At 49.1% G+C, this 22391-nt stretch overlaps 2 protein-coding genes across 4 annotated transcripts; both read right to left on the bottom strand.

The window, feature by feature from the left end:
• Positions 1-1359: 1359 nt before the first annotated feature.
• HMGN2 (high mobility group nucleosomal binding domain 2) lies at positions 1360-4984 on the bottom strand. The gene is made up of 6 exons (XM_059830882.1): positions 4860-4984; positions 3927-3971; positions 3544-3573; positions 3171-3221; positions 2715-2810; positions 1360-2263 (listed from the first exon to the last, which is right to left on the bottom strand). Exons 1-6 carry the CDS (start codon positions 4872-4874, stop codon positions 2228-2230), a joined length of 273 nt encoding a protein of 90 aa, XP_059686865.1. The 5' UTR covers positions 4875-4984; the 3' UTR covers positions 1360-2227.
• Positions 4985-8288: 3304 nt separating this feature from the next.
• Positions 8289-17849, bottom strand: DHDDS (dehydrodolichyl diphosphate synthase subunit). 3 transcript variants are annotated; one of them, XM_009809869.2, is made up of 8 exons: positions 17775-17849; positions 16732-16848; positions 15963-16105; positions 14485-14601; positions 14185-14286; positions 13409-13523; positions 11359-11466; positions 8289-8601 (listed from the first exon to the last, which is right to left on the bottom strand). In XM_009809869.2, the coding sequence occupies exons 1-8, from the start codon at positions 17835-17837 to the stop codon at positions 8365-8367; spliced, it is 1002 nt and encodes a 333-aa protein (XP_009808171.1). In that variant the 5' UTR covers positions 17838-17849; the 3' UTR covers positions 8289-8364. The 3 variants fall into 3 exon arrangements, with proteins under 3 accessions (XP_009808171.1, XP_009808172.1, XP_009808173.1); XM_009809870.2 differs by lacking the exon at positions 14185-14286; XM_009809871.2 differs by lacking the exon at positions 14485-14601.
• Between the last annotated feature and the right edge of the window lie 4542 nt (positions 17850-22391).

Genomic DNA, 22391 nt, shown 5'->3' with positions numbered 1-22391 from the left:
CTGGTACTTGGAAATTCAGACTCGTGGGGAAATCCAGAGGAGTTCAAACCTGCCACCAGCCCTCTCACTCAGACGCTGGAACTGCTCTTGCTCCCTGCAATGAGACTCTCTTCCGCAGGACAAGGCAGAGTGGACCAGAGTGACGTCATGGTACCCTAACAGCCCTCCTTGTAAAGAAAAAAGTCTTGTAAGGAAGAGACTTTTCTTTCTACTTTGCCCCACCATCTCAACCCCACACACGGGACATCCCAGGGCTTCTCACAAGCTCCATCGCTTGGAGTTAACCACCTCTTCTCCCTGTTCCCATTGCTTGGGGGGCTGCAGCCCTTCAGCAGCTGCATCCCCCCACTGCTTGGTTGCTCAAGCAAGTTGTCAGTGTTTTTGTTGGCCGTCTCTAAGCTGCTGCTTCTGGGTGGGGTAAACATTAAACATCATTAAACATGATTTTTCTTACGTTTGCTAGGGCAAATGTAAGACATACCAGCTATGATAATGCAAAATAGAGAAGTAGTTCCTATCAATGCATTTCCATCTGGGTGTTTTCTGTACGTCCAGCCATTCTAGAATACTTCTCACTCTCTAGGCACCGAAAATTTCTTGACGTGAAACTCTGCCCCATTTGTTTTCGTTGGATTCCCTCTGAAAATGGCACAGGTTGAAACAGGTCGCTGAACTTAATCGAGAACAGACACTGAAGTCCCAGGAAAGGCCAAGCAGAGATGGAAAAACTATTCCATCTGAGCAAGTTACTGAAGGAGACGTTCACGCACGAGGGTTGTTGGTTTGGCCCTGCTCTATAGTGTAAGTAGTGACTATAAAAATGGTGAATTTTTACTCGAGAAATTTTGTTTCCTGCTTAGTCACTACCACAGCAAAGTCTGTATTTGATTAGCAGAAGCAACAATATTCAAGCTTAAGTGCAGAAATCTAACACATGATCAGTTTTAAGGGGCTAGTTCTGGTTTCACTACCAAGAAAAGCTTACCAAAATTTATTTTTCTCCACAGAGCCTGCAAGGTTGCTGTATTCTTCCTCTTTTTGTATAGTACTACGTTTTAGGCACTAACGAAGATGATTTATCTCAGTAGATTCACTTACATGCTCCATTTTGGGCCTCCTAGCAAGCCAAGAGTTTCAAAACATCCTGCAGCGATGTAGCTTTTAGCTGAGGAAATCTCGCTTTTTGCTTGTGAATTAAGACTGAATTAATTATCTGAATTAAGATGCTTAAACCAAATTCTTGGCTGTTAGCAAAATGCTGCCTAAATACAAACGCATACACGTACACAGCAAGTATTCTTCTGACACTAACCACATTAGAGATGAAATAAAGGCAAGAGAAATTAGAAAGGCATTAAGAACAGTCCAAGCCAAACCGTAGCCAGCTTTATTAAAGGTACTTTTCATAAACAATCATGGTAATTTAGGCAGGACATGGGCTACAATCTGCAACATTTTACAACAACTGTCAAACTCCCCTCCCTTCATGGACTACCAAAACGTAAAAGTTGCTATAAAACCGAAGAATCTTCATTTCATACTTGCAAAGGGAAAAGTTTAGAGTGAGGGTGGACACTTTCACATTTAGCATGTTGTTTAACAACTCTTCACAAACCTACCCTGACTTTTAGAGGAAAAAAATTAAAACGCAGGTTTCTTAATCTGAAGATCCACAATATAAAAGAGGAAGGACAGCTCCTTGTGGAGCCATGATATCCCAAATTAGACACCAGAAGTCCGGATCACCTGACAATGCATTTAGAGTGGTAAGTCCCAAAATGCCGTTTTTGCCGTATTTCGGAGTGACGGGCTCTAGGCAAGCAAGGAGGACGCGAAAGGAAATACAGAGGGCATTACAAACTGCGGTTTTGAAGTCGGCAACGGGCATCTTGGGAGCTCCTATGTTCACTCGGATGCAATTCACAGAACTCGAGAGACGTGCAGCATGAAGGAATCCCTTCCTCCTCTACTCGGGAAGAGCCCTTCTTCCAAAAACTGGGGGACCGGGAAAACTTTTCTTATTAAAATTTAGGTTCCGAGAGATAGACTAAGTGACATTTGTCCCCACTGCCCCCCCTGAAAACACAACAACGAAGCGGTCTGTGTGCTAACAACATAGCTTAAAAAAAAGTAAAACAAAATTCTGCATTGTTATAAAACTTGATAAAAAATAGTATTTCAAACTGTACAGTCACCAGAAGTACACAGTTATCAAAAATTCACACATTTACTTGGCTTCACCAGCACCTTCGGCTTTCTGTGCCTAAAAGAAAAAGGGGAACCAGTCAATACACACCACGCGCTTGCACCAAACTGGTAACTCATTTTTCTAAAGAGCAGTTCTCTGAACAGAAGGAATCGTATCTGGGCTGCACCGCCCTAAGTTTTAACAAAATGAAATCTAACATTTGAAGTACCATAAAAGGCAACCTGAGGTCGCTTTATTACGTGCGAACTTCACGCATTTTCAGAACAAGGCAGAACAGTAACTTTCCTGTGGCAACTTCAGCTGGCAAACAGACAACTTTAACTCTTTACCAAGCAAGCAGCGCCCCCCCCTCCACCTGTAGATGTGTTGTTAGTGTCATAAGCAAGAGGTCTAAATAATCAAGCAATAATTCCTCTTCATCAGCACAAGCCTAGACCTGTCTATGTTTGATATGGAAATAAATAATTCGCCGCTGTCAGACAAGCTGCCAGAGCCGCTGTTATACCTGGTCTGTTTTGGCATCTCCGTTTTCTGCAGGGTTGTTTCCCTCCTTGCCAGCATCAGCTTTCCCCTTCTTTCCCTTGGGCAACTTCTCGCTCTTCTGTGAACGTTAAGACGACGTACACCATTATAATTACCAACATCCAGTCATTAAGCCACAAGAATCCAAAAACTAGAATGGTAAAAACCAACACTGGATGTTGGCCCGAAAAGAACACAACACGCAAACGTTTGTATGTTTAAGAGATTGACAACAACTGCAAAGAGTCTTCACTTTGGTATTTTTAATGCAAGTTTTGTAAAATTCCAAAGTTTTCAGTGCAACTTTATAGAAGTGACGATGCAGCTCAATTTCATCACTACGTACGCTGTTATTCAAAGTTTTATTAGTTATTACCGGACAAATCCAAACCTCATAACCCATTTACCTCTCAATAATAGCGCCGACGCAACGACTTACCTTTGGAGCTGCCTTTTTAGGTTTAGGCTCTGGCTTCGGAGGAGCAGGCTTCTGTAAGTGAGAAAACCCCCCTTGCGTTACTCAAATTATTTTAAGAGAAACATACTACTTTTTTAAAACACTCAACCCAAACAGTTTAGTTTTAGGAAAGCAAATAAAAACTCTTGAAATCGAAGCACTTGCTTGATTTGTCAGTTATTCTACCGCTCCCATAACACCACACAATGGGGCAGTTCGTTAAGGCAGTAACTTTCTTTCTACTGAACAATGCGTCTCTCCAGAATACCTACAGATCTCACACAGATGCAGTACGTAACACTCCAGTTTAAAACAATTGTGTTGTCACTTCTCTGCTCAACAAGAAAATACTCACAGCAGATAACCTCGCCGATCTCCGTTGTGGCTGTTTAAAAAAAAAAAAAGGATTGAATTTAACGTGATGGAGTATGAACTCTCAAAAACTCATAAAGTAACTCACATTTCAAAGTAGTAAAATCCCAGAACTAATGTTTAAGTTTTTAGTTCCCTTTTTCCCCGTTCTCAAGAAACATGAGACTATCCCATTTAAATCACGACTAATAGCTAACAATGCTTAAGTAGATTTTCATGGTTGAGGTTAAAAGACAGTTAATACTTTGAAAAGTCAGAATCGATTAAGAACAACCCTCCCCAGTTCTTTATTTTGATGAAGTTAAACCTCATCTTCCAACGTAAACACTTTATGATCCAACTTTCTCAAAATACTGAACTTCTTACCTCATCCTTAACTTTGGCCTTATCGCCCTTGGTATCTCCTTCAGCCTAGGATGCGAAACATAAGTCGCACCGACAAGTTAAGGGGAGGCACGCTCAGCCCCCATACCCGCACCAGCCATTATTTTAACGCCCCAACGTCTGCAAAGGAAACGTTTCCCGCCCGCTCCCGGAGGGTGCCAGGCCTCCACCGAGCCTCGGGCCTGCGGGGCTCTTCCCGCCCCCCCCCCCGGCACCGGCAGGCCGGGCGGTCCGGCCCGGGGGCTGGGGAGGGGCTGGAGGCACCGGCGGCGCCGGGGGGCAGCCCCGCTGCCGCGGGATCCCCGGGCAAACCCCCGGGCCGGGCCGGAAGCCCCACACCGACCCACCCCACGGCGGGGCGGGAGCAGACACCTCCCCCGGGGGTGGGGTGGGGGGGAGGCGGGGGAGCGGCGCTGCCCCTTCAGGGAGGCCCCGCTCCCGCCCACGGCTGCCCCCGTGGGGCGGCGGTTTTGGCGGCAAAGCAGCCCGGGCGCCAGCAGCGCGGCCGCTTCCCGCCCTTTCCCGCCCCACCGGCGCTCCCCTCCCCCCCCCCCAACCCCCAACCTCCCGCCAAAACCAACCGGATCGGGCCGGCGCCGCTCGGCGCGCCCCTCCCCTCCCCGCTCGCCCCCGCCGCAGGGCCCCCGCGGCCGTTAGCCCCCAGGCGCGCGGCCGGTAACGGTCTCCGCGCCGCCCCGCCCCCACCCCCGTTGGGGCCTCGCGCGCCACCTCGCAACCGTTACCGCCCCGAACGGGGGAGGGGGGGGGGGGGGGGGGGAACGAGCGCGTAGTCCCGCCCCCCCCCTTCCACAGGCGCGGGCGGTAAAGGAGGGGGGGCGGCGGGAAGGTAGGCCCCGACGGCGGAGAGGGGCGCGGTGGGGCGGCCCGCTCCCCCGGCCCGGCGGCGCCACGTACCTTTCTCTTCGGCATGGCTCCGTGCGGGCGCGTTGTGTGTGTGTGTGTGTGTGTGTGTGCGTGAGGGAGAGAGGAGCGCGGCGGGGCGGCGTGAGGGGGCGGAGGGAGAAGGCGGAGGAAGGGGGGTGGGGGAGCCGGGCGCGCTCGGTCCGGGGCGGCGGCGAGAAGCGGGGGAGGGAAGCGAGGGGAGGGGGGGGGGAAAGAAGGGAAGCGGACCGGCTCTCTGGGCGGCGGGCGGCGCGGCGGGGCTGCCTCCCGGCTGGCTACGCTGGCTGCCGACCCCACTAATTTGAATCGGGTGTTTATAAAGTTTTATATAGAGCCGGACGCGGCCCAACCGGTTCCAGCCGGATCCCCACCGCCCCGCCTGCCCATTGGCCCGCCGGGGTCACGTGGGGTGGGGCCAGGCGGGGAGGGAGGGGAGGGGGGCGCTGAGGAGCTGGCGCGCGCGCAACTGAGCCTCGCGCCCCCCCCTCCTTCTCTCCCCCCGCCGCCTTCCCGCGCGCCGCCGCGCGCCTGCCCGCGGGCGGGAAACACGGGGGGGGGCAAAAAAAAGGGGGAAAAGGAGAAAAGCAGCAATGCAAAAGGCGGCGGGGGAGGGGGGCCGCTCGCCGCGGGCATGGGGAAAGGGGGGGCACCCCCCCCCCCCCATCCTCCTCCGCGGGGAACTGCAAACCCGCCCCCCGCGGAGCAGCGCGCAGGTGAGCGGAGCTGTTCGTTCAGCACCAGGCGCACCTCCGCTGCCGCGGGGGCCCCTCCGGGGCGGTGGAGGGCGGCGAGATGGGCAACACCCCCCCCAACCCCACCCGCCCCCCCCCCGGGGGGTGAGGTGGAGGCAGCGCAGGTCTGGGACATCGAATTTTCCTGTAAAAAGTAAAAATGGGAGATGGGGAGAGTTACATCCACAGCGGAGTAAGGGAGAGGAGGCGGCAGCACTAAAAAAAAGCAAAAAAACAATCAAAACACAAGAAAACGACATTAAACCCACTGGCGTAGGTGCCCACTGCCTGCGCCAAGTGACTTGTCAAGGGGCCGTTCCTCACACCTGGGTACAGGCACAGCCCCTCGCTGTGACAAGATATGCACCTCACTGCACCCCAAACTTTCAATCTGTTAATTCAACCCCCTCCAGAACAACAGCCCAAGGAGCACGCTTCCCCCCCTTCCCTCCCCAGGTCAGCTCTCAGGCTTTTTCACGCCTCAGATGCCAGAGGAGCACATTTTATGCCAATTTTTCACATCCTCACCACAGAAAACATGAATTAGGGAAGTTAAATTGTCACTGAAAGAAGCCTGTACCTCTATTTCCACAACTGTCACGACGATTCACCGGAAAGATGCACTCCTGAGACTCCGAGTTTGCCTGTGTAACCTACACCCACCCTCTAATGAAGCAAGGCTTACAGGGAAAGTTGGTATTTTACTAGAATAACCAATGCAGGTGGAATAAACAAACCATCAGGTAACACAAGCCTTTTTTCCGCTGCTTGAAGAGCTTTTTCTCCTCCCCTACTACAGCAACAGCTTTTATAAAAAAGGGATTAAAACTGTCCCTTCAAGCCTTTCGTAAACCAGATCCTTCAATTACCACACCTGCAACAGTACTACTACTTGGTGGAAAACCACCACTGTAGCTGTGCTCACCTGTATAATCATAGGAAAAAAAAAAAAGGTTTTCAGTTATGTTAAGGCAAAAATACATTCTAAGGTAGAAGAGAGTCTCCCCATCAGCCTGGCAAAGCAGACTGGAGGGCGCTCCATCTCACGGAGAGTAAACTATTCCCCCAGACAGCTCCCTGAAATGTGAAGACAGAAAATAAAATACAGCAAAAGAAGTTTAAAAATCGACAGTTCCCATCATCTCGGCACACTTTTAACCAAGCTACTGTTTGCTACTTACGCCAGAGGAGGTTCATGCACGGAGCTTCGTTCGGCCAAGCCTTGGGCCATCAGCAAATTGCTCACACTAGACTGTAAAAAGAACACAGCCTTCAAATCATTTCCAGTCTAATAGGAATCAGATGAGGAGTCTGTCACAGGTTAAAAAATATTATATTAGACCTGGATGACAACTTCATCACACCTTAGAATGAGCTCCATGTACTTCTAAGCGTTCATCTTATTTTTAAAATAAGTTTGGTATGAATATGCTTTATTCACGATTTGACAAGGTAGTTATCCTCTTCACAATCACATTCAAAGTGCTGAGTTTGCACCACTTACAAGTCTTTTAAATCTCCATTTTCTAGTTTTCACCTGGAGGTAAAAAGGAACACTTTAAAACCAGCAATAGCTGGTACTGCCGCACCTGCATGTGCATCAGAAACAAAAATCAAGACATTTTCTGTTATTTTGACCATGGGGACGGAAACCAGGAGAAATCAGAGACAGAAACAATCTTGGAAATTCGCTAGTCCACCTCCCTGCCAATGGAAAGCTGAGAACAAACAACACTCCACAGCTGCTCCAGCCACTCCCATTAAAATCAGCTAAATAGCCCTTCTCAACCATCTTGGCTGGGGTCAGAGGTTGGTTTTGGCTACTGTATTCCTGAACTAAGCCCACCCTCATTCCCTGGAAACAGGGCATTAAGTCATAGCTCGAGAGACATCTCGGAGGGATTTGGCATACTGTATCCATCACCTGGTTTTAGCTAACTTCTTTTCCTTTTTAAGCCATGAAGTTAATTCCCAACCAATCCTTCTTCCTCGCCTGCTCAGAGCCTTTCCTAAGCACAGTCAGTCTGTTCCAACATCAGCATCTTCAGCATTTGGGTTTTCCCCAGATACACGGCTCAGAAGGGATCACAGAACCCGGTGAAGCTTTGGAGTGTCTTTTTCTTCTTTACAACAAGTCTGACAACACCTCGCTTTAGCTCTTTGGAAGCCAAAAGCAGATACATCAAAACCAGCACAGTAAGGTGGGGAAAAGACAAGATGCTATCACGAAGCAGGCAGCAGGGAATATCTCTGCCACTGCTTGGCACAGGGCTCCCTTCTACACCAGGAATAATCCTCTCCTGACAGAATGCAAGGCTCCCCTTATAGGACAGCAGAGGAAATCTCAACAGAAGATTCACTACTGCGAAGCCATGGAAAGAATTCAAATCCAGACTGATTTAACAGGACTGAATTGGTTTGCCTGGACCAATTCATGAGGAGTCGAACAGAACTGCAGGCTCATTTTAGTTAACTTCTTGTCACCGAAACAGCCAGGCCTGTAAAGTACCAAGCAGCAGAGATATGGCAGGGTGCGTGTATTCTCCATCATCGGGGCAGGGAGATGAGACAGAAGGACGGCATTACCTTCCTCAGCAGCATTCACAGAACTAGAAAGGTTCACAGTACTCTGTCCCTGCCCTCGGACTGGGCCAGCAGGGACATGAAGTCCTATAGCAGCCCTGCATCCCTACTGCAGAACCACATGGAGTGAATTCCTCTGGGCAGCAGCTGTTCCCTCTAATGCGGTTAAAAATTGTCTTCCCAAGAACACCCCAACACCTATGTCATGCAGACACCGTACACAATCTTTCAAAGAAGTCCGCTCTCTTGTGCTCTAGTGCCTGTAGAAAGCCCTGGATTCTCTCTTCCCGCATAGCGGTGCACTTCTGCAACAGTGTCCGTCGGCGCCGAGAGTCTCCGTGGGATGCAAACCCCTCCTGCTGCAGCTTCTTTGTCACGTAAGCCTGATCCCTTTCCATCTGTTGTCGCCTCCTTTCCTCTGTGTAGGAGTCTCTGGCCTTCTAGAGTGAAAAGCAGTAGAAAGTTAGCACTTTACCAGGCCTTTCAGCTTATCTGTGGTACAGATGCAAGGCACCACAGGTTATGGAAAAAATAGCCTCTGCTTGGCCATCAATCTGCAGGTTAAATGAAGGGTGGCTCTGTGTGCGCCTCCTCCACTTTGAAGCAGCCTGCTTGATTGGTTATAAAAAAATAGAGGGATATCCTTCTGGACCTTCTCCCCAAGAGACAAGTCTGCTCACAGTGTTAACTCCTAGTTAAAATAGATAAAGGTCATGACAGATTGTGGAAAAACCCTTAGATATCGGAATCAGAGAGGAACAGCATACAAGAGGACTTTCAAACCACAGACGTGCACACAAGCTGTCCTCGCCAGTGTCATCACCAAAACTTTGATCCTATTCACATGGCAGCTGAAAGGTTTTAGGGGATTCGGAACAATGATTTATGGGGCAATTCTTTAGCTCAATTCCTGATCATCAGCTCAATCAGCTTCAGCAAAAAAGCAAGAGTGGGCTCAGCATTCCCAAATGCCTGTGATCTAATAATGTACCGGCCCGACAGACAGCAGGATGGGCAGGAGAAAGGTAAAGGCAGTAGCTATCCCTGCCCACCCTTCAAGTATTTGAAATATTTTTGCAGAAAATCACTTTTGGATTTCTTCTTGTTGCGCATATCCGAGCCTGCAGCCTCCAACAGCAAAAACACATCTGCGTGCAGGAATATTAAGCTTCTGTTTTTAAAAAGAGTAACACTGGTCACTGTGACATAACCTGACACACACACACTTACTTAGGCCTTTCAAAGGAGCAAGAGGAAATAATTGTTTTAATGAGAGCCTGACTCACTCTTCCCCACACTCCCTCTGTGCCCAAGTCAGTAGTCTACGCTCTAGCACTGTAAATCAGCTTTTGTTGTGCTGGGAACGAGAGCAGAAACATGCCTAGCTACAGAAAGCCCACTGAATTGATAGCACTCCACTGCTGTAGCTCTGCTCCTTTGAAATGCAAAGATCATCAGCCTGTTCAGTTCATGAAGGAGGATATCTTTTGTCAAATGCCTCCAAATAAACATTTCCTGTACCTTGCCAAACCCTCCATCCAGCTGCCTATCCCCACCGTAACTGCCTCCAGTGTCCTGAACGCAGCAGCACCCTCCCAAAGCAGACACGGCTGCTGCCACGTATTCTGGCTTCTCAGCAAGTCAACCCCCTAGCCTCACCATCCTCACTGACAAGCAACCCTTCCACCAAGGTAATTTGTTTCAAGAGCTCCAGATATTTTTGGCTCTCAAGATCAGCTATTTCAAATGCAAAAAACCCAGCTCCTAAATCTCAGCAGTTCCTTTGAGTGAGAAGTCCTCCCTTCTGCACAGCTGGGCTGCATCCCTTGAAAAAAGGGCAGCCTTATCTACTGCAAAGTGGGTCTTATAGCAAGGAAACTGACCAAAGAACAAACCTGGACGATAAGAAACCTTGATAATAGCATAGCATGAACACATAGAGCCACAAACGAGAACTAAGAAAACAGAAGACTAGCTAGGAACAGAAGCAGCATGTTACCCATCAGAAATTAGCACTAGGAGCAAAGTCAGAACAGTGACCTTACTGTTCAAGACAGAGGCAAAGCTAATGTCAATAACAAACACTACCGCCTTTTTTGCTTTCCTCTTCACGGAGAAGGTGAATTGACATTAGTTGTATTAATACAATGAATTGCTGGTAGGAAAAGGGCAGACCTGGGGCAGAAATAGGAATAAAAGAGGTTAAGGATGTGGAGAATTTAGATGCTTTCAGACTGACTGCACCCAATTAAATTCGCCCATAACCACAACCGTCTATAGTGAGCAAGGTCCCTGAAGGTAGAAAAAGGCAAGATAATGCCTGTCTTTAAAAACAGAGGACCCAAATAATTACGGAACAGACACACTCAGCAACCAGATATGGTGGAGGTAGGAGTCACCACGCTGAGTTGCTCCTCCTGCCCATTACTGCTGTCTCTGTGCTACAAGCTGCTGAGCCCCTGATTTCCCCATCAAAATCTCCAGCTCCCAGTCTTGTTGGGAAAATAGCCAGATTACTAAACCACTACTAAATTGGCCAGATTTATCTGAACCAGGTCAGGGAGAGCTCATAACAGCAGATATAAGAGGGCAGGAACAATGACAACCAGCAATAGGAACAATCTCTTCAGTAGGCACATCTGGACCCACAAGAGGACACTTGTCCAGTGTCTCACAGCCCAGGCAGCCCCACTTCAGCTCCCAGAAAGGAAACTAAACCCACTTGTTACAACCCTAAAAACAATAGCAGAGTTAGAGGAAGAGTATGCAAATTCTCCCTGCTCATTCCAGAGTGAACTCAGCAGTCTTTGCTTAAACCCCTGATGAAGGGGTTAAACTTGACTTAAACTGGCTGATTTTGCCCTGTAGCAAATCAGGAATGCTTACTTATTCCATCCTGTCAGCTGAGGAGTGGGGACAGATACTTCCAGCTGGTGGAATGAGCAGTAGAGACAGTGGTGACTTCAGATACTTTAGGTATTCCCAAAAGCAGAGGAGTCTGGCCACCCACAAGCCACATGAGTACAGGAGAAGCAACACATCTGGCATTAGCTGCTACTGAAACAAGATCTTAACTAACCGCGCTAAACGAACAATTCCTCTGTTCCCAGTTTGCACGCTATCACCTGATCTCCAGCACATTGCTGTGCAGATAACATGCTGTGTTGACCTTTCCATCTCCCTAAGGGTCCCCTTACCTGTAAAGCACTGTAGTTCATCTGGAACCGAAGGATAGCCTCACACAAGTTCCAAAAGGAATATTCTGGCCACAAGACTGACTGAAACACCAAGCATGAATGGGATGTCTGCAGAAAGCAAGATCACCAACAATTTAATCATCTAGCAACGGAAAAAGTCATCAAGATGCAACTCTGTTGGTCAAACTATGCCAGCTTCCCCACACAGATTTCACCTAGGTTGTGTTATCAGATTCTACTGAAAATGAAATAAATACCAGCCAGGACAGTTTGAAATTGCACAATGTAGTGTCTTTCTAATTAGTTTTTACTGCTGGGACACTAGTCATCCATTCCTGTAAAAATACCAGCAGAATTCTGACTATTGCTATGTTGGTCTTCACAGAGGTATTTTTAATAGCTTAAGCATCACAGACTTATAACAAAACTAAAATAGCAACACTGGACTACCAAAGGCTGAGTTGAGGGAATAACAGATGAACTGGGGATCAGGACATGACATTTAAGCCATTCATCAAATGACATCTCGTGATATTCCCTGCTGCCCACTCATGGCATTTAAAGTGCTTAACGAACCTAAGAGTTGTGGTGCACTGAAGATATCCTAGAGCTGAAAGATGCAAGCTTTCAAGTGAAGCTTTTCGCCATCAAGTCCCCCAAAGTTTCAGGTAAATGTGTTCCTGTGACCATTACTACAAAATCTAACACCTAAAAGGACCCTGTGTGACTCTTAAAATTGTAAGGATATAGAAAAAATTAGCGTCAATTCTATACAAAAACCACTGTAAGGAGATTTTCTTTGACACCAGAGAATCATCCTGAATAGCACAGTGTCCTCCTGCTTTGGGGCTGTCAGGACACACATGATTACTAGCGAAGGGAAATTTGCACTAACGCTCAGGCGTGTGAGCTGGCAGAATGGGAGCACGAGCACCCGTTCTCCTCTGCGCTTCTGCTGTAATCCATGGCACGGGAGAGGGGCACCACGCCAGCCAGACTCACAGAGCACTGACTTCCTCAGTAATGCTTCCCCCGTTACCAGCTCAGTCTCCGAGACATGTCTGCCAGGACTACCAGCAAGAGGAGCAAGAGAAATATTACTTCGCAGCTTTGACACCCATCCAGGGTGCCCAAAAATAGAGGGAGGAGAGGGAGATGTCTTGGTAGGCAACCGCAACCCGGGCCAGACAACTTCTGTGAACCTGCCAATTAAATAAGTTGGAATAGGAACATTTGATGTGGTTGCTCAAAGGCAATTGGGTTTTGGCTCCAAATTGTAAAACAAAACGTTAGCTTTAAGTAAAGCAGTTTGACTCAACTGTTCTCCTGCAAAGTTTGGGTTACAAACAAGTCACTATTGCCTAGCACAGGAGAGAGAGAAATGAAAGCAGCTTTGGACACTGTACCTGGAAATACATGAACTTTATACGTGTTAAGAACTTGCTACGTCTTAGCTTAGCAGCCTAGTCATGCTGATTTGACTTTGCCATCCCTAGAACCTGTTTTATGGGGTCTCGTTTCATTGTCAAAGTCAAATAAACTTCTGAAACTGTGACAAGTCAGACACATACATTACATGTATGTTATAGGGTTACACCTCCAATACCTACAGCTGACATGTGACAAACACCTCTCTTGGGAATCTAGAAATCCTTCCTGGGATTTCCTCATCTCAAGAAACATATTGCCAGGTTAAATTAATCAAAGCCAGGAATTTACCGATCAAATGAGGAATTACCTACATGTGAGAAGAGGAGCAAAAGGATGAGCAATTCATGATTTCCTTGACTGCTGTCAGCTAGACTAATTTGTGATTTCTTATTAAGCATGATGATACAATTTCAGACTTGCGCTGCAAGGTATTTTAGGCAATCACAGAACTGCAACAAACAGATTCCTTAGAGGTGCCCCTGCACTCAGTCCATCCAAGACATTACCAAACCCCTGGCAGGGAGAGTTTAAGAGCCCTCACATCAGCTTGCGCCTGGAGTCAGTAGAATACTCTCTGATGCAAAGATGGAATATTTCAAGAAGAAAACGAAGACTTTACCTGCCAGAGCAAGAAATCACTCAACCGAACCTCTCCAGAGGTTCGAATCAGGAGGTCTGGGTCAGGAGAGTTGTTGGTGTACAGACACTTATCAAGCAACGATTCAGACACATCACTAAGAAAGACAGATGCATCTCATTAAGATCACTTTCCTGACCTGACGAAGATGGCACTGCTAAGTCAGAATTACTGAGGGTTTTTTCATAAACACAGGACTGCAGATTAAAACAGGGTGGTAGAGCTGTACTGCAGCCAGTCATCAACTTGCTTCTGATGGACACTGCTGTCTGCTCCAGAGGCTATTTCAAATGCTCTTTCAGCCCCCAGAGCATCCCCCCCCATGCTCTTTGAAACATAATACAGTGGTGGAACCAGACTGTGAAGACTTCCATCTGGAGCAGAGAGCAGAGTGTTAACTACTCCATCTCCTCCAGGGTGGAGGAACAGTTCAGTATTCATGATTCATCTGTGGTTTGACCTCATAGCTAAGACTGCCAACCAAGCAGCCAATTGTTGTGGCATAAAATCTGCCTTCACATTTAAACTAACTTAAGAGACAGACCTAATTGCTCTTCTGTCTTGGTTGTGTATCTATCACCATGGTAACAGAAATAATAAAAACCAAACATTGCATAGTAACTTTAAGTAATTTGTTCCAGTCATACTGGTTTAATGAGATCTATTTAAAAGCCACTTGGTTTCTGAGAGGTTATTAATAAAGCGTAGGAGGTAAGGCAGTCTTCATCTAGGACGCCTCACACAAAGATAAGAGTTACCTGGGTTCGAGCAGTCCTTGTTCCACCCCCCATGCCATTTCCCTGACAGCATTGCTGATTTCATGTCTTGATGTGTATGCAAAGCAGACATTTAGAAAGCACCTGAAAAGAGGAGAAATATGTGAAAGGCTAACCTAAAGAAGGTCCAGCAGATGACAGAGAGAAGACTATCTAGAACAGTTACGTGTGCTTGTAGGACAAAGAAAAAAACCCAAGAGGTATCATGTCTGCCAAGTCTCAGCCTTCGGGTTGAAGAGGAAGGCATAAAGTATCAGCTGCTTTGAACTGTATGTTACTTACTTGTTGTAGTTCCTAGTTGCCAGCACAGCTTGGGCAATCAGCTCCTGAATATCCAAGGGCAGAAGTGGAAGGTCTCCAAGGACACGGATACACACACCATGCTTCTTCAAGTTCTCCCTACACCCAACAACATGAGTGAGGACTACAGAAAACAGATCAGTCTCTACCGCACAAGTGCCACGTTTGCCTTGCATAATAGCCACCAAATGAAAACAGCAGGCATAGCTTCAGCAAAACTGAGAATTAGAAAAAAGCAAAATGACCAAATGTTTTTCAGGTGTTGACACCTGGCTTAGATTTGATCATCCCAAACCATTCTGTATGGGGAATGATCAGTTTCCCTTTACAAGTTACTGAGGTACAGACATAACCAAAGGACTAGAAAATGAACACAGATTAGGCATTCCTACCTGAAGTTATAAAAAACCATATGGAAAACTTAGAATACAACCATAGACTCTGGCCACCTAGAACTAATCAAAAATTAAGATGACTAATGGTCACCCACAGAGCAGCACAACTACCTTTTGGTGTACGGAAAGACTAACATATCAACGAGGGTGGTGGAGTGAACGTCAGATGAGATAGGAGGAAATCATCCATGCCTTCTATAGCATTATTCTGAGCAGACAGGGCACCCCCTGGTTCCTGCTGCTGCCTGCCTGGTGTACAAACTCCCTGATGAAGGGCCACATCGGGTATGAACCACGGAAATGGCCTCTTTGAATCATGGTGTACGGCAGTGCTCAGATAGCCCTGATCTTCTCAACTTCTACCAGCGCACACATGCTGTCCTCTCCTTCCCATTCTTCCAGCTGCATCCCCTCACTGCCTTACCAATTTACTTCAACCAGATAAGGACCCTTTCCATGCACCACTCTTCGCACCAGTCAGGCGTGGGGAAACAAACACATCTACTGAGCAACAGGGCACTATAACACCCCGCCCTGCTTGCTCAGATCTGTACTAGTTCCATCTACACACAATAGATGAACTAGTTCTCCAACTCCAACAAGTGGCTTAACACACCATGTGCCCATATGCAGAAACCTCAAATTATTGCAAAGCGAGTTGCCGAGCTAAACTCTGCTCTGCCAAGAATACTGTGACAGAATTTAAGACACGGCTTTGATACTTCATGAAAACAAGGCATCTAACACTCTAGTGCTAAGCAGGAATTTCTAATTGTGCTGTGCCCATCTGAAAGCTGTACTATCCCAACTGTTTGGATGGGACTGTGCACAGTAAGCCATACGATACAGACACAAATCTGGTGTGCTGGGGGACTGTGCGTGCTCAGGAGCTGTACATCCCATCCAGGGAGGCAGAACCCCTGAACACAAATCTCCAGCTGGAGGTAGAGAACAGCCTCCTTCATTTAATCAATATTCACAACTTCCAACATCCCTGTAAACACCTCTTAATCATGTTCTGCTTTAGTTCCACCCTGTGGGATACAGACATGGGAGGATTCTTACTGTTCTTCCAGCAGGCGGCTAAATTTCTGTCTTGCCAGATCCATTAGTCCATCCACCTCCTCCTTGGAGCGTTTAAAGTTCTCAATACTAAATGCATAAACGGTGACCTCCCGAATGCCTAGATTTAAGCACCACCGTAGTGTCTGCAAGAAGACAAAATATAATGGAATACAAAAGTCAGATAAACAGACTCGGACAATCAGACAGGTCAGCAAGACCCAGCTTCTCCATTGCTAAAACCTTCTTGATGTTTCCCACTATGCTAAGACTGGATCAAAAGAAACAACCATCAGGAGCTGACAATGAAACCCACCTGATGAGAATTTCACCCTCATCTTAAAGAACAGGAGGAAAATATCACTACCCAAGGATGAGAATCTATAACAGATATGGGACTAATCCAGCCAAGGAAAGTACTTCTTGTAGATAACATTATAAATTATCTAATACCATTCCTGTCAAGACCTTCTCAAAGAAATTCAACCTGCTTCACAGAATTAAAAGCTTCAAGATCTGCAAGGCAGATATTTTAATCCAGTGTAAAACAGAGGGGAAAAAAAAAAGCTGATTAGAATGACTCTGCAAGATAACAGGAAGAGAGAGGGAGCTGAAGTTGGGAACCCTGATGACTAATGTCAGCTCCAAGCACAGGCCTGACACCAGTGAAGAAAAGGAACACAATACACCAGTCAAGCGGTAAACAAGTCAGCTGGTGGACATGGCTCAAACTTTCAACAGACAACTGAAAGGCAGCAAACATCCTTCCCACCTGTGCCAGCTTATCAAAGCCTTGCGAATGCCCCTGCTGTCTCTCCACGTGGCACTTTTGGGCGTAACGGCGATTACCATCCATGATGAAGGCAACATGCTTGGGCATTGGACCTGCCTAGAAAATAAGGAGAAACACAACAGACCAGACAGTGAACAGCCAAGCTGGCATCTTGTGCCACAGAGAATTTTAGTCTTACTGTTCCTGGCAGCACCGCTTATTTGTAGGAGTACAGTGCGTATCTCCCAGCTTTAAGTCTGGAGCTGGAAAGAGCAAGATGCTAACTACCTCTTTGCTAACACCAGCTCAGGCTCCCTAAAAAGCATATCAGTATTGACAATTACCTAAACTGAAAAGCAACTTTGCCCTCCCCGCTTTTGTCGCATGACAGAGAACTGTAGTACTCAGGACAGAGAGCAGCGCTGCCACAGCTACCTCTCTGCAGCCACAGCAGAGGGTGCACACGCTTTTATGCTGCCATAAGTTTTTTTTATTTCAGAGTTCAAGGGTATTTTCACAGACACAATTAACTTAAGAGAAAACAAAAAAAAGTCATGAGACTTTCCCACACTTAAGAGGAGTATTTCTTTCCACTGACCTCATTAGGTCTGCACAGATCCTTACACAAGGAGGACAGCAGCAGCAGCCTCAAGACTGCTGAGCAAGGACAGAATTTTCCTGGAACTGGCGAGTTGTTAGTCTACTCAGCAGAAACTCAGTCTCCTTTCTTAGACACCTAATCTGACCATCTTGCTTCTCTCCCTCCTCTCATGCCCTGCCCTCATCAGCAAGGGCACAAAACATGGAAGCCTGGGAGTGTAAGCTCATTAGTGGCAAGCACTGCCTACAGCCCTGCTCATTTGCAAGACTAAGCCGAAGTAATTTTCCATCCTCGAATGCTGTTTAGGGATGTACATCCAGTGCCAGCATTAATATGTACCCTTGCAACACTGCATTTCTAGAGCCAGTCACAGACAGTTCCACTCTGAACCCCTGATAAACCTGCCAATTCTTTATCACAGGTGACCAAATTCATTCCTTACCTTAATGATGTTGGCACAAAATCTCTCTATGATGGTCAGCTCGCCTTCTCTGATCCAAGACATGTCTTACCGAGAGCTCCTTATCTTTTTCAATGGGAAGATTAAAATAAAGGAGTTAGAGATACAGAAGATTCTGTTTGAGCCCAAAGCAACGCTACAAACCGTAACCTTGGAAAAATAAGCTTTGACTACTTTGGAGCCCTTTTTATCATCTGTACAAGTACTTCGATAACTAGACAACGGGGGAGCTCAGAAATGAGCTATATGTCATGATTCTGCACTAGCTAGTAGCAAGAAAAAAACATTAGCGTGCCTTCCAGCTGAACCAGCGGGTGAGTTAGCACAGACCCGCAATTTGGGCTACCACCAGGCGAGTCACAGGGTGGCGGCAGCGCAAACCGACCTTCAACGCTTTTGCGTTGGAGCTGTTGGAAACCCTTCAAATGAAGCAACCATCTACATCACCAGCTACCCTGCACTAGTGTCACCACTGATATTTTTCCTTCACAAGTAGAGAACTTTAGCCTCTGGAGCTGTAAAAATACTGGGGTTTTTACCACATTATCTGCACTTCAAATACTAATATCTGGTCTGAGCTAATAAGATACAAGAGTTTGCTGAACTCCAACGTTAATCTTCAATTCTCTCGGCTAGGAACCCTGAGAGACATGGGCAAAGCAGCTATGAAGAGAGAGCTGTGGGGGCAACAGTCCAGATCCAACCACCTGGTACTCATCGACAGACCGAAGCAGATACAGAAAATTAATGCAATCAGTGTAATTTGTATCTGCCTTCTCTGCCTCCTCCCTCAGGAAGGGATGTCTAGCCACAGATGTGGCCACAAAACATTAAGGCAAGGAACTGCTGAACCTCGGGCCCTGTTACTAAAGCTCTTAACGCTCCCCTTGAATAGCTCAGGCTGAAAACACATCCTCTTCCGATACCATCTTTGGCTGTTAACAGCAATCAATGTTTTACATATGATTTCACACAGTCATCTTAAAAAATGAGCTTCTCGGAGCAACCCCTTGTCTGTAAACCAGGGACGGAGCACCAGAAAGGCCGTGACTCGCTCACGCCCAGCCCGGGGGGTGCAGCCCGGAGGCCTTACGGCCCTCGGCCGCTCTCTCTGCGGGAGGCAGCTCTGCCGGTTACCGGCGGCCTGGCTGCCACCCACCGCCGGCCGCGAGCAGACGCGGAGGAGAACGGGAAGGACACCCGGACCACCCCCTCTGGGTCAGACAGGCCCTCGACAGGCTCTCCCCAGCCTTCCCCGCCAGACACGGTGGAGGCGGGGAGCGGCCGCCGGATCCCCCCGCTCACGGCGGGGACGGGGCGCCCCTCAGGCCTCCCCCGGCTCCGTGAGGGGAGAGGAGCGGCCGCCGAAGGGCGCCAGCGGGAAAGACCCGGTGGAAGGAGGCACCCCCCACCCCAAAAGGCTGCCCCGCTCCCCCCGGTGCCCGCCCCCCGCCCGCCGTACGCCCGTTACCTCGCCCGGCGGCGCCGCCTCAGCTTCCACCGGAGCGTGACGTGTCCTTCCGCCTGCGTCACCCGCCGGCGCCCAGGGCGGGAGGCGCGCGCAGGCGCCGTCGCTGCGGGGCGGGGCAGGAGGCGGGGCTCGTGCGCGTGCGCATGCGCGGGGCGCGCTGTGAGGCGGGGGCGGGCGGCTCTGAGGGGCGGGCGGCAGCGGGGGGCTGGAGGCCAACAGCGGGGCCTGGGCGGTTACGGGGCAGCCTAGAAGGGCCAGGGCAGCTCGGGGGAGCGGGGTTTGCAGGCCAACGGCGGGGCCAGCGTGGTTGTGGGGCGGCTGCAGGCTGACGGGGGTGTGGGGGGGGTCAGCTTGGCTTTGAGGCAGCCTGACAAGGCCGGGGCGGTTATGGGGGGCCGCAGGCCGATGGCAGGGCTGGGGCAGTTACGGGCTGACAGACAGGGCCGCGCCAGAGTTGGGGTGACCTAGTGCAATAGGGGTGTTCACGGGTGACTGCAAGCTGACAGGGGGGCTGGGTTGGTTGTGGGGGGCTGTAGGGGTGCGGGGAGGGGTGGCCGCAGGGCGGTAGCGAGGCCGGGGTGGTTATGGGGGGCTGGAAGCTGGCAGCACGGCCAGGCTGGTTACCGGCTGCCCGTTGAAGCAGCTGCGGGGTACCCCAATTCCCAGCACTCCCCCCCCACCCCCAGCCCAGGCAGAACCCATTTTGGGTCTGGGCTTTTCAACCCCAGGGGAGGCAAAAAAGAGTAACTGCACACAGAACATCACCAGCAGCCATTGCCCACGGTCTTTTATTTTTTTTTTTTCCAGAAAAGAAAAAAACCCACATTTTACATAGTTGGTACAAAAACAAATTTTAAAAAACAATGAGGGGGAAAATCCTGCAGCAACAGGAACTGGGGATCTCACTGCAGGGACTCCTGCAGGACATCTCTTTGGAAAGCACGGCTCGGGGTAACCCCTGAGCCCCACACAGCCACCCCGCTTATTCCCTCCCTCCCACCCACTTCATAAAAATTCAAGAGTTTGACACAAACAAGCTTTGGTTGCTAGCAGTAAACATGGATTACATTCTTCCGTCTCCTCGTAGACAATCTTGTGACTCAAGGCTTTCACACCAGGGGAGACGCCCTCTCGTGAGGGACGGCTTTTTCTCATACATTCAAACGCTCCCGTGTTACAGCAGGACCCTGAGTGTGCAGCCTCATCCACCCGCGATTCGCTCTCCCGTAATGCATAGTGCCCAGCGCCTGCAAGCCGAGCATGGGCAGGGTGGGTGATGATGCAGCAATTTACTTAATTATTGTCACGATACGGGAAGAACCACAACGGCAAATGCAACGAGAAGATGCGAATCAATCCCATCTTCTCCGACGTGGCTTCCCTTTACAGATAAAAATCCCTGTTTTCTTGGATCCCGGTGCCACACTGGCACCGGAGGAAACCTGAGTGATTCTCTAAGCTGTTTGCTATTTGCTTTAGCCTAGGACAGGGATGGTTACAGAGCTCGTATCCCCACACAGAGTTGCAAGGCAGAGTACACAGAGAAGATCCTGTCTCCCTGGTCCATAACCTATTAGATGCTTTGGCTATTTTTTTTTTTTTTCCTTTTTTTTTTCTTCTTACTTTTGTAAACAATAATCAAAGAGAATACTGAGAGAAAATGGAAAGATTTACAGAGGTATTTACACACACTAGACATCTAGCAGAAAAATCACCAAACCATTAAACTGGGGGCGAGGGGGGGAAAGGTCCTACACGATTCTTCAAGACAGATACAAGAATTAGGGGGGCAGCAGTTTCCCCGGCACAACTGAGGCGCCGGGGGAAGACCAACAGCCCCCCGCAATGCGGCAGCGGGACCGAGGCCCAGGCTTAGACGCGCAGCCCAGTGCGCTCTATTGCATTTACCCCGTTCAGACAAAAGCCGTTTTCCTGAAGTAGTTTTGTATAGATCCCATTGCCAGTCAAGAACTAAAAAGTCCTTCCCCCCACCCTCCCAAGAAGAGACCACCACCTCACCGTAAAAACTACTGGAGCAGGGCAGGCAAGCAGCTGGGGAGCTGCTCTCCATCCCCCCCAGTGCCTGCGTGCCGAGGGGCAGAGCAAAGCCTCGGAGGGGTCACCGGGCTCCAGCAGCCTCAGCAAATCCCCCCCGGCGATGCCCGTTGGTGAGGATGGAGTAGGTGCTCCCCATCTGTTCCAACCCTGCTCTACGTCTAAACCTATCGCTACCTAAAAACCAGCAGAAACCGTGCCCATGTCCTGGGACGCCAGCACGGCGAGACGCCCTCCCTGGGAAGGCTCCAGCCAGCCCCCGGGCTGCAAAGTGGAGTGTTAATGCCCCAAAACCAGGGATCAAGAGTTTCCCCCAGCCATCGTGAGCCAGCATTTGGGGGAAGCCGGGAAGGGAGGAGAAAGATGGAGCAGTTGCACCACCCTTGGACTTAGGTCCACCTTGGCACCAGGTCCCTCGTCCCAGGAGGCTGCGGGCAGCCAGCCAGCCCTTTACTCGAAGGCGAGTTAGGGCAGAGGAGTGAGGATAACGCTCCGTCTCCCAACAACCTCCCCAGGCGCTGTTGGCTCTTGCCACGTCCCCCTGAACAGGCTGGGACCCCCCCATCCTGGCTTTCCGACCCCCAGGCACACGGCACCAGCCTGCTGGGAGCCTGTGCGACATCCCAGCCCGCGGGCAACGGGAGGACTCGAGCACGGGGCGGACTGGAGCGTTCCCATCAGGACGGTGGGGAGGGGATGCGTAAGCGTAAACAGGAGAGAGAAATGGAGGACAGTCCTCAAAAGCCACCAGGCTGGGAGAAAAATCTGGAGTTGGGGAGCCGACATGGGCTCTAGCAGCTGTTCCCTGCCCCATGGCACTACCTGGCTTCTCCATCCCCATACACGGATCTACAGACCCAAATTCCTCCTTGGTCCATGGGGAAAGGAAAGAGACTCTGTTAAAATACAGTTAAAAAGAAAACAAATCCCAAACATACCAAAAAACACAACTGAAAAGCTTGACAACATGTCAGTCCACCTAGCAAACATCCAGTGAGGTAGATCTACACTTCCAATACAAACTTCATCACGTCTTTGTGCTGTTAGAAAAAACCCTCCTCTCTGTCCAGCAC

The sequence above is a fragment of the Gavia stellata genome, chromosome 29 (genome assembly GCF_030936135.1).
Source record: "Gavia stellata isolate bGavSte3 chromosome 29, bGavSte3.hap2, whole genome shotgun sequence".
Classification (NCBI taxonomy): Eukaryota; Metazoa; Chordata; class Aves; order Gaviiformes; family Gaviidae; genus Gavia; species Gavia stellata.
The sequence above is the reverse complement of the archived record's forward strand: the minus strand, read 5'-3'. Positions and strand labels throughout refer to the sequence as shown.

What these genes read in the sequence shown, in the direction of transcription:
- HMGN2 (XM_059830882.1), bottom strand. An exon ending in CTAAAAAGGCAGCTCCAAAG is followed by an intron (nt 2,811 to 3,170) that starts GTAAGTCGTTGC and finishes TAACGTTCACAG; the next exon opens with AAGAGCGAGAAGTTGCCCAA. An exon ending in GAGATGCCAAAACAGACCAG is followed by an intron (nt 2,264 to 2,714) that starts GTATAACAGCGG and finishes TTTTTCTTTTAG; the next exon opens with GCACAGAAAGCCGAAGGTGC.
- DHDDS (XM_009809869.2), bottom strand. Translation starts at nt 17,837, where the DNA reads ATGTCTTGGATCAGAGAAGGCGAGCTGACCATCATAGAGAGATTTTGT. An exon ending in GTGATTTCTTGCTCTGGCAG is followed by an intron (nt 11,467 to 13,408) that starts GTAAAGTCTTCG and finishes TGCTTTCTGCAG; the next exon opens with ACATCCCATTCATGCTTGGT. An exon ending in TGAACTACAGTGCTTTACAG is followed by an intron (nt 8,602 to 11,358) that starts GTAAGGGGACCC and finishes TTTTCACTCTAG; the next exon opens with AAGGCCAGAGACTCCTACAC.